We start from the raw sequence: 15,715 nt of genomic DNA on the forward strand, positions 1-15,715 counted from the left end.
TTTGAGAGAAAGATGGAGAGGTTTATGGTCTGCGCGGTGTTTTATAGAGAACGAGGAACATGCTCTATTATTGAAAAAAGGAAAAAGAAAAAAAATATGAGACGGGTATACACCGTTGGACTGTTGTGTACCTCTAGCTGGAATCAATCTGAGGTCCAGTAAACACCATTGTATTTGTAAATGTCTCTTTAATGTTCAGTTACAAAGGACCCTATGCATAACGAGGAAAGAGTTTAACATCATTGGTACGAATCATTCTATCTATTCTTGTTCGTTGGATTTGTGGTTGATCATTAGATTCAAGAAGAAGAGTATCAAGTGAATAAATTTCGCTACGTAATTACAAAGCACCTGAAATAAAGTTAACTTTTGAACACAATTTGTAAAAGACAAAAAATGCATCTTTCACTCGATGATTTTTAAGGATTGATCGAACTAATCTTTTAACTCTATTTATCAAATACATTCGATTCAGTAGATCTTAAAATATAACAATACGAAAGAAACAATTAACAACTTGCAGAACAAAACACATGTTTGTAAACAATCTACCGATACGGGCTCAGCTACCGGTCTATGGGCAGAAGCAATCAGATATGGTCCGTTCCCAAAATGATCAGGATGAGGTTCAAACCAAAAACACTTTCTCGCTGGGAGGAGCCGCATCAATGTCCATCCGCTTAATCGCTTACAACCTAGCGTGCTTCCTAGTTCCTACGTACCAGCTATATTACATAGTAAAACGAATACCACCACATTCACCCTCATCATTTGACTTGTTCGGTATCACCATAACAATTCACTTTGATGTTCTTACTTTGTTTGACCAGATTGTGCACCTGCGCGTGGGGAACATTCATGATTTGCCAAAACCTAATCACGAATCCATGTACCTCCATGTTTACCCAAATTACATGCCATTGAGGAACAACTTGCCTTATTAAAATTCAAGTGTTATCCAAAAAGATCATAACGAGGATCTGACGTGTAAGGCTTAGGCCCCCATATCAACATTTGAACCCATTAGGGTTTCTCTGGTCTCCAACCCGCCAACTCAGGCAAGGCTACTTTAATATTAAACGCCCCTTCATGCGTTTTTTTAAGTGTTGAACTCACCCTGACCTGTACAACTCGTTCTAATCCATTCCACCTCATCTCGTCCCCATACTTAATCTATCTCCACGTACACTCACACGTGTCATATTCGTCACTGCCCCAAACAATACCAATGACAGGCCAGAACAAACCAACAGTAGCCGTACTTGGGCCCACAATTAAACCTTCGTTGGTTGGAACCGACATCCTCCATAAACGACACGTAGGTTTTGGCGCGCCGCAGATGACAGTCTGGCCGGCACGACGTGTCGTTTGTTTATGCGGAGATTTGTTATGGACTTATGGTGCTCATCTTTATTTGGAAAAATAAATTATTAAAATAAAGAGAGATCGACCTCCTTCTAGCCTTCTAGGCTAACATAATCAAATTTTATGCTATGGTTGACAATATAAGATATGGTTGGAGAATGAGAAAATCGATAGCGTGGTAGTGGTTGTTGGATTTGTTTTTGGGGCACCTGAAAATCATTGTGTAATTAACAATTTAGATGGATTTCATTCTTTGTTCAAAAAGAAAGTTCATTCGTTATAAAATCACTAATTTACATTTCGATGTTTAAGTATTATGTGTATGTAAGTTTCACATGGAAATTGATGTACACGAGGCCATGAGCTGTGGAATATATAGCAGATCATTGTTGCCGCGTGACTTGTGAGGAACAAAGAAGGTCTCTTTCTTAGAAGGTCCTGAGAAACCTTACGACAAAAAGAACAGAGAGGAACTGAGGAAGAAGATGGAGAAGGAGAGGAAGGCGATCGCGTTTTGGCAACATGGGGATGATAAAGAGGAATGAGACTAGAAAGCACAGTCAATGGGACTATGAGATAGAGCTCGAGGCTGCTGGGTTGAAGGAGGAGCTCTTAGACAATAATTCATATTGCTATTAATATATGCATAATGAATTTCGTCTATACTGGTAGTAGAATTGTTGCCCCACGAACATGATAGAAATTCATGGGACATTTAGAACCAGTGGTGAAAATATATGGATACGTATAATTTTCATACAGCAAATTTATAAACGGGTTAGATAAGGAATATACGTATATACGCATAGATTGAAGATTTATTTTAATTAAAATAAACTAGAGTACTGTGATAGTGTCGATCAAGAGTTTTTTTTTGGTATAATTGATCGAGTTTTGTTTAATGGACTTTTTGCATGAGACTAACTAATCAACTCAATTACTGTCCTATTAAGTACGTATATATAATGTATGACAGTGTTACGCAACTAATGGAAGAGAAGTAAGAGTTTACCACATCCTTTTCTAATATACGATATATGAAACTATGAAAGATTTGTGGAACACAATATGAGGTAGTTCATCAGGAAATGAGGGTCAGGAGATCAAGTCACGTGGCGAATTATAAGCTTGAACAAAGATAAGAGTTCTATACTTCTAGTACTTACGTCTTTTACACATACAAATCGCTTACGTACGTGTTTTGAATTCAAGTATGAGCGTCATAAAAAATATAAGTTTAATTTGTGACGTTTGACTAATTGCCCCGTGTTATTATTTTGATCAAGCAAAATGGTGTCAATGGTTAGTATTAATCATCTTAAAAGCGATTAAGCGTCTTTAATACGTGTCTGAAACCTCAGCTCAAACATATCTTATCGAGAAAGACTGAATTGGTTGCTAATCACCATAAAATCACATCCAAATGATTGGTTTCCTTTTGTCATCATATAAGGAATATTCAATTGTTCATCGTCTATTCAGTTCACCACAAACTTCAGCCAAACCCTTAATAGCATGAAGTAAATTAGATGTCCTCATCTACATATCCTTTACCTTATTTCGATACTAATGCTTGGTATGGACTCTGTGGTGGAGATCTTAATAACTTAATATCAGATTTGTCTATAGACACTAGGAACTAGGAAGAGTTGCGAAATAATGCTATCATGCACACACCTAAAATCTTCATTGTCTCAAAATCGAGATTTACACGAACGGTTCACGTTAAACAATTTTAATTCGTTCATTGATTTAATCTAATTTCAATACTTTAGCAATGTCCAAATTGGATGAAATTTTGTAGAGATAATCTTGAATAGCATACCTAAATATTGAATCACTTATAGTGAAAATATTTGACCGAAAAGTGTGCCAAAATTATAACTTCACTCTAAATATGAAATATATATATATATATATAATTATCAGACTATTCAAAGTCATCTTTATTCGTGCAAGGTCTTACCTTCTTTTTTTAATTGTTTTTCTTTTTGCTGAAACTATTATTGTCTTTTTTTTCTTTTTCCTTTTTTCGAATGAAGGATGTGAGTTAGCAAAAATTACTAAGCCAAATGCCCATTATGATTATTATTATTAGCAAGATGTGTCAACGAGAGGAACGTAAAGCTTGAACCTCAAGTCACACTAGAAGCATTACAATTATCCTAAAAAATTACATCAATCAGAAAAGTCGGAACCACAGCTAGATGTAATTCCGATCAATTACCTAGACTAGCAAACTGTGTCAAACAATGGACAACACTATTTTCTTCGCGATAGACATACGCGACACTAATATCATCAAACTTGAACATAAGCGTTCAACAATCATCAAGAATTCTACCAACCTTAGCCATGTCATTACCACGTCCATTTAGAGAGTTAGCAAGGACTACGAAAATCACTTTCTACTACCAAATGAGTCCAACCATGTTGAATAGCAGTGAGCAGCCCCAATTTACACGCCTATGCCTCTGCATGAAGCGGAGAGCCAATGTTGAACAATTGTTCGAACCATGCACCAATCACTCCCCACTCTCTATCTCTCACAATCAGTCGCCCACTCGGTGGTAATTGGCACCTTGCATGATCTCGCAGCGTATGTTGTTGTCTTCTTTATAAGTGAGAAATATCATACATACATATATATGGTGGTGTTATTAACACACCCTTTCTTGTGACACACCCTTTCCACATACAATTCAATACCATGACATCATCTTTTAAAAAAATTAAGTAAGAAAGGGTGTGTTAATAGTAAAACATGGTGTGTTAATAACACCACCCTATATATATAAATATATATATTCAAAAATAGTTTTTCTATTGTCGATCGACCCTCATTGCGTAGGCTTGAAAACTAAGCAGGGCATTAAAGTGATTGATTGTATTAGACACGGCGAGAATAAAGACTTTATATTCGTTGTTGTTTACATCCAAATGTATCATTAGAGGGGCTATTAGTACTTGTCCACTCGTGTGTGTAATTGAGTGGTAACTAGTAACCAATATTTTAAATATCGGGATATATCGGCCATATATTCTCGATATATCCCTGATTTTTACAAAACAATATGATTAGTCAATTACATCAGTCAACTCGATAAATCAAGTCAAATGACGATATATCTGGTCAAACTGAGTTTGATCTGATATATTGGTGTTTTTCTATTTTTTTTAACCATGTAATTTTAAAGAAAAAAAAATTAAAAAGGAAAGAGTGGTTGATAGCATTCGATGACGAGAGAGTTTATGATGAATGATCAACTCAATTTATCCTTTAGGCACCTATTTTTATTAATTGAAATTATTTATGTATTTTAATTGTCAAAAAAAATAAAATATTTTTCTTTTATGAAGTTTGGGTACATTTTGAACTATAAGTTTTAATTTTTAAAGTTTATTTGGTATATTTTGAAATATATGTTGATAAATATATTAAATTTAATTAAAAACTAGCAAAAACAATAAATCTGATATATCTTAATATATCTCCATTTTATTCTTATTTTACAAAACCGATACAATGATGATAACTGTTATTTAGACCATTGTAAGTAACCACTGCCCTTGATTCCTCATATTCTAATCAGAAGAATTAATACATTAACAAGAAAAGCCCAATGACATTTGAGAGAAGCCCACATGCTATATGCAGCCACGAAGCCCAATAAAAACAAATTTCAGAATGAGGTCGGTGGAAACGAAGCGCTACAAAAGTTTCTTCAAATGGGGATTTTTTTTTTTGAAGGGGGGTGAGCAAGAACAGTGATGGTAGTTTGATGTCAAATTGTCAATACGGAAGGGAAGGTAAAGGTGAAACTCAAACTCGACTCTCTTTGGCATGTCTATAGGCTATGTTTGGTAGAGCTTATGAGCTCTGGTGATTATAAGTGAAACTCAACAACCCGTTTGGTAAACTGGCTTCTGCCTTTCAACTTCCAAAAGCTGGGGCTTTTTCAAGCCAAAAGGAGAAGTAGCTCCTACCCTCCTTTTAGAAGCCGCTTCTACTTCTTAACGCGCGCACTGTAGCGGCGAATTAATGAACATTCCAAAATACCAATGGGTACCCTTGGTGGTTTCAACTAATTACGACCCACCACATATCAAACAGAAATACCATCAACTAGGCCAAACCCACCGCCAAGGGCGACCTCCCTCTCTCCGGGCAGTACACCCCTAAAGACTTCGTCCTCTCCCTCCCACCTTCGACCCCCGACGGCGGCCCTCCTCCTCCGTCTTCAACTAGCTTTGTTCCTTCTCTCTTCTTCTACCCATGGGCACCTCTGGATTGGCTCTAATTTGTTTTAAAATTTGTTCAATTTCATTGCTATCTTGAATTATAGGGTTTTTGCATTCCTAAAATGTTAATGTTATTCTTGTACTTGATTAGGAACGATGTGAATTTGAAGAAGAAGTATTTAAGGGTTGAGCTGGATGAGGAAAACTCCAGGATTAATATTGAATGGTTTTAAATTTTTTATTAAATATATTCTGGAGTTTTCTAAAGGCCATAACACACCTTAAAACGGAGAAAAATCAACTTAGATGCAAAAAAATTAAGTTTACTGGGGGTAGTAAAAATTTACTAAAGTTGACTAGAAGTAGTAAACTTCTACTGGGGGTATTAAACTTGAAAAACAGTATTTCTAAAGGCCATAACACACCTTAAAACGGAGAAAAATCAACTTAGATGCAAAAAAAATAAAGTTTACTGGGGGTAGTAAAAATTTACTAAAGTTTACTAGAGGTAGTAAACTTCTACTGTGGGTATTAAACTTGAAAAACAGTATTTTCTAAAGGCCATAACACACCTTAAAACGGAGAAAAATCAACTTAGATGCAAAAAAATAAAGTTTACTGGGGGTAGTAAAAATTTACTAAAGTTTACTACCTCTAGTAAACTTCTACTGGGGGTATTAAACTTGAAAAACAGTATTTCTAAAGGCCATAACACACCTTTAAACGGAGAAAAATCAACTTAGATGCAAAAAAATAAAGTTTACTGGGGGTAGTAAAAATTTACTAAAGTTTACTACCTCTAGTAAACTTCTACTGGGGGTATTAAACTTGAAAAACAGTATTTCTAAATGCCATAACACACCTTAAAACGTAGAAAAATCAACTTAGATGCAAAAAAATAAAGTTTACTGCGGGTAGTAAAAATTTACTAAAGTTTACTACCTCTAGTAAACTTCTACTGGGGGTATTAAACTTGAAAAACAGTATTTCTAAAGGCCATAACACACCTTAAAACGGAGAAAAATCAACTTAGATGCAAAAAAATAAAGTTTACTGGGATTAGTAAATTTTTTACTAAAGTTTACTAGAGGTAGTAAACTTCTACTGGGGGTATTAAACTTGAAAAACAGATTGGAGGTGGATGAGTTCTTGTTTCAGGAAATTTTTGGGCGAGAAAGTGAGGATGCGAGATGGGTGAAATTTTCAGTGAAGGAGCAAGTGAAACGCAAAAGACAGAGATAGGGAGGCTGTCAAATTTGACAGTGTCTCAGCGAAAAAACTCCATACATTAATAGGAAAGGATTTCCATCACAAAATGTTATGGCGGTATGCAATTTTGATATGCAATTTATCTTTGTATGTGCGGGTTGGGAAGGGTCAGCTCATGATACAAGAGTATTACAATCCGTTCTTCGAAATCCTAATATGAACTTTCGTCATCCTCCACCAGGTAATATATTTAATTTTAGTCAAAATTTTCATTTCAATTCATGCTTCAAATGACATTTTCACAAATTTTATTACATGATAATTTTGTAGGAAAATATTATGTTGTGGATTCAGGATATCCCACTCTGCCAGGGTATTTGAGACCTTATAAAAGGCCACCACAACACTTCCAACAATATCGTGGCCGAGAACCAAGAAATAAAATAGAACTATTTAACCAAGCACACTCTTCACTTAGAGGAGTTATAGAACGCTCATTTGGAGTTTGAAAAAAAAAATGGAAGATTTTAAAAGACATGCAAGGATATTCATTCGAGAAACAAGTGAAGATTGTCATCGCTACTATGACACTTCATAATTATATCCGAAGATATGTACATCGTGATAGACATTTTGTCCGAGGCGAAGAAAGGGAAAGTGGTGGAGATGAGGAAGAAGAAGAAGATGATGATGATGAACAAAATCATCATGACGCACAAGAAATTGATATATTAAGAGACAGGATTGCTCAAAGTTTGATGAATGCACGTGATTGAGTATTTATGTATTGACATGATCCTAATCAAAACCAAATTATCAATATCAGAGTATATTGGTTTAAGATAATTTTAAAATTATCCAATATTAATATGCCATATATTTTTAGGCATTGTTTTAAACTAAAATTAACTAAAAATTATCTTACATGTCTAAATTGGTCATTTGACAAATTAAAAACATAAGCTAGTTTGAATTTACCAAACGCTTTGCCATTACTTCTGTCACTAACATCTACTTATATAAGCCAGTTTACCAAACAGTTTGCAACTTTATTTATCAGCCACTTATTTTCAGAAATCAGCATAAGCCGACTTTTTTTATAAGCCCAGTTGTACCAAACACACCCATAATCTATCCAAATCCTTGTACAATAAGGACGGATTTGGAGTTTCGGACACCACATTGATATGTCGATTAAAACTCGAGTATTCCTAAATCAAATTTTCAATTTTACAGTTAAAAATAATCGTATATATATTAATCGTTTTTTACCTATAGGATGAAGTGAAGCATCATACTTGTTCCAAATTGAAGGTTTGTCAATAACAGTTTTTTCTCCCGATTATGTACAAAAAGATATTGTTCGCGCTCTCCTGGATCAAACATATACTGAGGTCACTTTCATTCTAGCACTTAAGTGACTTAACTGAGTATGTCGCAGTTACTTTGTCTTTGATTGCCTACATGTATAGAGGAAGTTGGAGGCACTAAATTTTTGAACATCGGTGATTGCTTGCCGATAACTTTGCTCAATTTTTTTAGTGTGTAGGTTCATGTCCCCTCCTCGTGTTGTATTTTTTCTTTGTCCTTTTAATAACATTCGACAGAGGTTTGGGTGTCGCACCCGTCTTCTATTTATTAAAAAAAAAATCTAAACAACAACGTAATATCATGATCGAAAATATGTTTAAACTCCTCAATTAGAGATAAAATAATCAGATTGGCAAATTAGAATGAAACCTAGGTTGTCCTATGAGAAAGCATGAATAAAGATGCATCATTCAACGAATCAGACCGACTGCGAATTGATTCGGCTGATCACTCCGATATTATATATATATATATATATATATATGGTCATTCTAGTGAGAGAGATCTTTTTTTAGTTTAAAAAAAATATGTCGTTTAACCAATTTCTTGATTATATTTTCACATCTCTACCGTTTAATGTATAGATCATCTCTGTAAAATTTCAGCTAAAATGAAAGTGTTTAAGTATTCAAAACTGGAATTTAAACTTATAAACATAAATAATTATAGTTTGACAATTAGTGCGCCCATTATTTTCATCAAGTTTGATATATTAACAATCACTATTTTGGCTGAAATTTTACAGAGATGATCTACACATTTGACTCTAACAATTGAATGGTGGAGATATGAAAATGTATCGAAAAATTGATGAATAAGTTATCTCTTTAAAATATCCAAAAAAAAAATCCTTAATAGAAGAGCTATATATATATATATTATTTCATAACGCAAAATCGCAAATCACACACTTTTTTTTTTGTACTCTTAAGTCTTAACAAGTCCACATTATGTTCAAAGCTGACAAGGAGTCTTCTTTTAATCTCATTCAGACTTGTCGAAGTGAGCAAGTTGAAATTGGCGTTTGAACACTTCTCCCGAATTGTACAATTGATTTCCTCAAAGCACCTTCCAGAAGTCCTCTTTCTTCAGGCAATAATCTCATAAGTTCTGACACCAATTGTGTGAACATAGCCTGAAAAGCTTAAAGACTGGAGCAAGAACAGTAATGGTGTCAAATGAACCAATGGTTGCCTCGTTTATTGGTGATAGTCATATTCCAATGAGGTCTCTTTCCACTAATGTCCCACATGGTTGAGACTAAGGTGAAAACGAAATTAGATCGCCTTACTTAGTACTTCAATTATTATTATTATTTATCAAAGGAAACTTCATAGTAAAATTATGAACACAACATTTTGGTCCCATTCCCTCAAGGATGGGTACAAGTCTCTATATGAACATCATCTAGAATCGAACCCCCTATTTATGGCGTATCTTGCGCAAAGAAACTCAACTCGTATATCGATCTATTGGCTGGTGAATGGTAGCCTAGGAATGCCAAATGTGATCACCCGCAATTGTAAACCCTATGATTTACAAGTGGAAGTAGAAATGGAAATGGATCTCTAAGACGTCGTAGTCGTGGTCTTTAAGTTAGTTCAAATCTCGCTATCAATATATGTAAATTGGCAAATGACAACTATTGTAACTCGCAATTTTCGTCTCGCTAATATATAAAGGCAAAACTGCTCAAAATTGTTAATATCAATATATCTTTAGATATCCTGAACATAATGTTTGAAAAAATGTGTAACGATGAAATGAAGAAATAAGTCAATATATCAGTGATGAATGGATGGAGCTGCAGAGAAAGATGGAGCACAAACCATGCAAGCTGCGGGGACAGAGCTTTCTGCCATGGACCTTCTTTCCCATGTGAGACCTCGAACTCAATCACATTCGGTCATCAATTTTAATCGTACGAAAGTATGAAAGGGATGAGGCATAGACCACTGGATGCAGTTGAAGCATGAGTTTGCTTTTGAACGTGGCTTTCCCTATTCTGGTAACCAAACGAAAGAGACCGATGAAAGAATATAGTGGATTTATACTCTAATTATATCACTTTGATATTTTCAATAATATCTTATAATCATGTAAACGAGATATTCATTAAGATTTAATTAGATACCTATTTCATTGAGATCGTAATTGTATCGGAGAGCAGAAGATTAAAGCTTGCGTGAATGGCAATCTCAGTGAAGGCAGCAGGTACTATTTCTAATCCTTGTTTAAGAACTTTATTGTTTAAATCCTTGTGTTTGCATATGGTGATTAAATACAGCTTAAGTATTCAACTAATACCATACCAACTTCGTCAAGATTCACAACAGTCCCACGCCAGTATTCTAAAAGTTAATACCAGACAGCTAACTACAGCTATAAATCTTTGGGGTGGAACAGTATGTACCAACCTCATTTTTCCAATATGATGTACTAATTAACATATAATTGGTATGAAAAATTCACCATTTAAACCAACCAATAACGTTGGTATACCAATTAATTGGTACGGTTGGTACTCAGTTGGTACGGTTGGTAATATGCTTCTACCAATATGTTTATGGCCTAAAAATTTAAAGGTCTAATCCAAATAAGTAATAGAAAATAACAACACAAATACAAAATTTGATACAACTTCAACCAATTTAACAAGTACAAAGTCATAAATTAAACATGCTAAAGTCCAAAAATTATAAATTTAACAAAAATCTACTGTTAAGATTTATTTTTCATTAAATCTATGACTGAAATATTTATGGATATATAAAGTTTTTAAGAATATATATTGTTTTGCATGAGTTGTTGTAATTACAATGATAGCCTAGTGGTAGTTGGTTTCAACTTGCATGGAAGAATACCAAATTCGACTCACCATGAATGCATATATTATGATTGTTTTCATAAAACTTCTATTTTGGTTGGTACGGCATATCATGGTACATGAAAAATTTGTACTACTTACTAACCATCTTTTAAAATATGGTACGATATACTGAACTGTGTACCAATTACCAATTAGGTGGTATACCAATATATTTAGTACGGTTAGTATATAAATTAGTTGGAATGGAACTACGTAACATTGCTACCCTAATAAATCTCCATCAAAAGAAGCTGATTAGGTCCGGTACTACTCTGAGGTCTTTGCATGTGCCGTCTTCCTTATAAGCCTAATCAAGTCCCCTCCCCCACGTTCAGATTCAAACTCTGGTCATACGACTAGTCTCCCTCCCCATGCCATTTTATAATCTGCTGGGTTTTCACTTTCTTGGTACTCTGTTTTAACTTTTGCCATTTTACAACTTCTTCTGGGTCTTGGCTTTGGTGGGAGTGCCGCAAAAGTTTTACCAGTTTATCATATCATCTGCGATACTGGTCAAAAATGGTGGGAGACTTGTTTGTCTTTTCAGAAGATTTGAGTATTGGATTCTGTTTCTGCTACTCTTTTGTCTTTTGGGTTTAAACTGCTTCTTATAGACAAGAATAAACGCAGAGAAGGAGATGGATGGAACCATATAAAAATGGGTAGAGAGAGAGAGAGAGAGAGAGTGAGAGAGAGAGGCAAAGAGCTTGCTCAATAATATTACAAAGTGGAATGATAATTTCATAATTTAGTATATTCAACACTTACAGCAATTGTATTCTAAGGTCATCGAGATTCTCTAACAGAACCCCTAATATATGCCTTCAGAACAACATGCCGAGGTCGTACTCAAAACAAAGAAAGTAGAAAATAGTGGGTAAAAAATAGAGAAAATATTGTAGGGAAGAAAAAAAGGCAGAGAAAATCCTAATGGAGATTTGAGTCATTGACCCATGGTGTTTTTAGGTTTTTTCTTGCCTTGTTTCTTCACTCTACCTAACTTCTTCTTTCTCCTAATTATATATCTAAGTGGGCATTGTCCCTCCAACTGGTCACAATCTCTAGCAACGGGAATCCTTTCGGCAATTGAGTGCACCAGAAGTTGTGGTGATGGAACCCACAAGCGAAGATGGCCTTGCTCCCAGGCTTGAAGCTTTTGCGTAGCTTGAAGAAGCTCCGGCACCTGAGGCCGTGAAAAAAGCACCGTTGATCAACATATCACCCTCGGACCTCCAGTTCCAATTCTTCCACTCACTTTCGGGTGCATCCTCATGTTTCGTTACCTATACAAGACAGTCGGACATGCTACATTGTTAGAATTTATAGTCCATTACAAACGAAACTATAGTAGCGGAAAGTTACACGAAATTTTTAAGATAGATTTTGATGGTAGATGGATTTTTACCTCCTTGCTGAACCTTATATCTGGCGCAGAAAACCTATTCCCTTGGCTGTTGATGGTAGGGTTTGCACTGCCTCCAATGGCATACATCTCCCAATGGGTGTAGTCATTATTCACTACATGGAAATATCCATGCCTACATCTGAAAAAGTGAGAAAACAAAGCATGAAAACGATGCCCCACCTATCAAATCACTATTAACTAAGCAAATAAACCTAGTTTATTCTTCGAAAACCCACCCAATTAACTAAATGATTAATAGATTATACTCGTATTAGAAATGTACATGCGAATATGTTTATATTCGATTGTATCATATACTAACTAGCAACTACAACCAACTTTAGAAATTCCAAAATGTGAATGATTCCACTAGCTAAAATGTGTAAGACACACTTAACTAATCTAACGGTTCACGAATTAAAGAATCTCAAATACCTTGGCATCCTTTGAACGAGACCTTCTCCGAAGTGATTGAAGGCAATAGTGACCTGCATGTTCTTGTCCTGGGTATAGGAATCGCTATGTCCAAGCAACATGACCTTATCGTGATGCGTCATGTAGTTGTTTGAAATCGTTATCGCCGTGGACCCATGAATCGCGTCGATCAGGCCGTCGGCGCAGTTCGAAAGCGAGCAATGGTCCACCCAAACATGACTCCCACCGAAGATGGACACTCCGTCACCGTCCGATACTGTTCTCCACCCGAAGTGATTCGGGGAGTCACGCACCATAGCATTGCCTCCCTGCTTGCAATCGTGAATGTTAAGTCCATGAATGATAATGTTGGTCACGAACTGGATCGTAATGCATGGACCGCCGGAGATGTGGACGCTGGCTCCTCTGCCGTCGATGGTCTTGAACGAGTTCATGATCAGCTCCTCCTTGAGCTTGATCGACATGTCTCGCTCGAAGATGATCCATAGGGGCTCTTCTTGGATGACGGCATGTCGTAGAGTCCCTGGCTTAGGGGTTACCGGGTCGTCGTCACCAGAGTCGGTCACCACGTAAATCCTCCCGTCCCTGCCGCCAATGGCGCCTTTACCGAACCCAATTGCGCAGTCGGCCAGCCTCTGGCGATTTTTCTCCCAGTTCGGGTCGCACCGCCAGCAGTCGTCGATCGGGTTACCGGTACCACACGACAGGTAGCCCAACTTTCTCCGGGTAGCCGAGGCATTATAGATGCTCCTGCAACAAGAAAAGTCACCACATTATTAATACAGTTAGCTGAGAACGGAAACCGAACAAACCGGTGTGTCCAATGTGTGGTGGTACTACTACACAAAATAATTAGAAGTGGAGCCATTGGCATATATAGGCTGTTGTTACCTTTGTACTTGTTGTACAACTAGCTCAGGATCTTGAACTGGAGCAGAGGAAACAGCAATGAGGGTTAGGGTGAGGAGACAAAAGAGGAAGACGAGGAGAGAGAGTGAGGGGGATGAAGCTGAAGGCATTGCCATTTTGGTTTGTCGAGTGGAGAAGAAGGTAGGTGTGACTGAGTGAGGGGAGGAAGGGGGTGTTTATAAAGAGAATTAAAAACAGAGGAAGGGCTAATTAGCATGATTAAACTAGACATTGTAGGACCACCACTGTAAAAACCCTAAAATCACGTACCAATTCGGGTTGTGATTGGGTAGTTTTGGCCGTTAAGCATGCCATGAATGATGGTAGTAGAAAACCCAACACTAAACAGCAACATAACCTTTACCTTTTTTTTTTTTGAAATAAAGGGTTTAATGACTACCTCCGGCTTGCATTAATGAAACTGTCCAATACAAGTAGAGGGGGAATGTGAAGTCTAAATCTCTGATTATAAAGATCTTAAATAATATCAGCAGTCCTTACAAACAAGTACTGAATAAACCATTAACTAGCAAAGAACACTATTCTAATAACGACTCTATTTCCTATAAAACATCGGTGACATAAATGAGAGCACAATACATATGAACCGTTAAAAACGATGAAACATCACTTACATATCCTAATGTCAAATAAAACAGCTCTCATCCTACATTGACGCGTGAAAATTAATCAAACAACTCTTAGTCTCACCCTACCACTAGGCGACAATGACAATTTGATGAAGTAAAAAAACTCTTCGCCAACCTAGAATATACAAGGCACAAAGAGTGCACACATGGACATGAAGTTCGACTCGTCCTACATAACTATCGTAGGAACTTACTAAATACGGGAAAAAAAACTACACTGAAATAAAACCTAAACTTAGTGTTAAGCCCAAAAGGAGGGCCCAAACCCAAACATTATTCCAGAAACCAAGGATACCATTGGCTGCCAAAAGAGTCTGACTCAACTCGACTGAGATCTCCGCCGACTGGAAACCCACGACTCTGTCCACCCACAGACACCGAACAACAACCATCGTCAACGCACCATTGTTGCCACTCCAATGATGAGTGCTGCCCCTAACAGACCCAGAAGCAATTAGACTCATCCAAAATCACAACCCCAGATTAGATCTAGATCCAACCTAAGGCTTGCCTTCAGATCTACAACCCTCCGACCACCACCGCGCCCACAAGACCACTCCATTCCGACGACAAGACCAACAAGCCAAGAGCCAAAATCCAATCAGCGACCCGATCTCCTTGTTCTTGACAACCACAACTACCCCAATCTGACCATAATGGATTAGACCTGCACACAAGCAACAACCCACAAGGGATCGACAAGCCTTGTCCGACGACAGCGAATGCCTCGCCGCCGGACAAGAGACACGAACTCTTTTGTCCTTCAAACACGTGAAGCGCGTTTTTTTAACTTGTTATCAAAATAGATGGGTTGTCTAACATAACCTTTACCTTTGCTCTTTTGTTTCTACTCGATAATCATTGCTAGCCATACATAGGAACTGTAAGCCTAATATCCGCATGAAGTACTGCAATTTTTTGATGCATTGTTGCTATTTTTCGATTTTGTTTGCATCATGGTAGTTGTAGATATATCTTATTTGTCTACGAGTTGATCATTTGCAAACAAATATATAAAATAGACAATTCAAGTCGTTATGCAAAATACGATATGCAATAGAGAAGACGAGAAGTGATGTGATTTTGATCTCTCCAAGTTTTGTTTTGCATCATGAGAGTTGTAAGCATACATTGTTTGTTCTAAGAATTAATTAGAAGTTTGCAAATAAATAGTGGAAACCGACAATTCATGTAACATGCAAGTACTGCAACTCATTTGAGAAGTGATGTTTTTTACGTACCTATCCCAAAATTTGTTTG

The 15,715-nt window shown here is 36.6% G+C and overlaps 1 protein-coding gene across 1 annotated transcript; it reads right to left on the minus strand.

Moving 5' to 3' along the window:
• Window positions 1-11,747: 11,747 nt before the first annotated feature.
• LOC126795046 (probable pectate lyase 18) lies at window positions 11,748-13,934 on the minus strand. Its single transcript, XM_050521862.1, has 4 exons — window positions 13,788-13,934; window positions 12,897-13,646; window positions 12,462-12,600; window positions 11,748-12,339 (listed from the first exon to the last, which is right to left on the minus strand). Exons 1-4 carry the CDS (start codon window positions 13,919-13,921, stop codon window positions 12,118-12,120), a joined length of 1,245 nt encoding a protein of 414 aa, XP_050377819.1. The 5' UTR covers window positions 13,922-13,934; the 3' UTR covers window positions 11,748-12,117.
• Window positions 13,935-15,715: the final 1,781 nt, after the last annotated feature.

This window comes from Argentina anserina, chromosome 5 (assembly GCF_933775445.1).
Source record: "Argentina anserina chromosome 5, drPotAnse1.1, whole genome shotgun sequence".
Lineage (NCBI taxonomy): Eukaryota > Viridiplantae > Streptophyta > Magnoliopsida > Rosales > Rosaceae > Argentina > Argentina anserina.

Coding starts and splice junctions, on each gene's coding strand:
- LOC126795046 (XM_050521862.1), bottom strand. CDS start 13,921: ATGGCAATGCCTTCAGCTTCATCCCCCTCACTCTCTCTCCTCGTCTTC. Junction 12,601..12,896: donor CTCGTTCAAAGGATGCCAAG/GTATTTGAGATT, acceptor TCACTTTTTCAG/ATGTAGGCATGGATATTTCC. Junction 12,340..12,461: donor ATATAAGGTTCAGCAAGGAG/GTAAAAATCCAT, acceptor TGTCTTGTATAG/GTAACGAAACATGAGGATGC.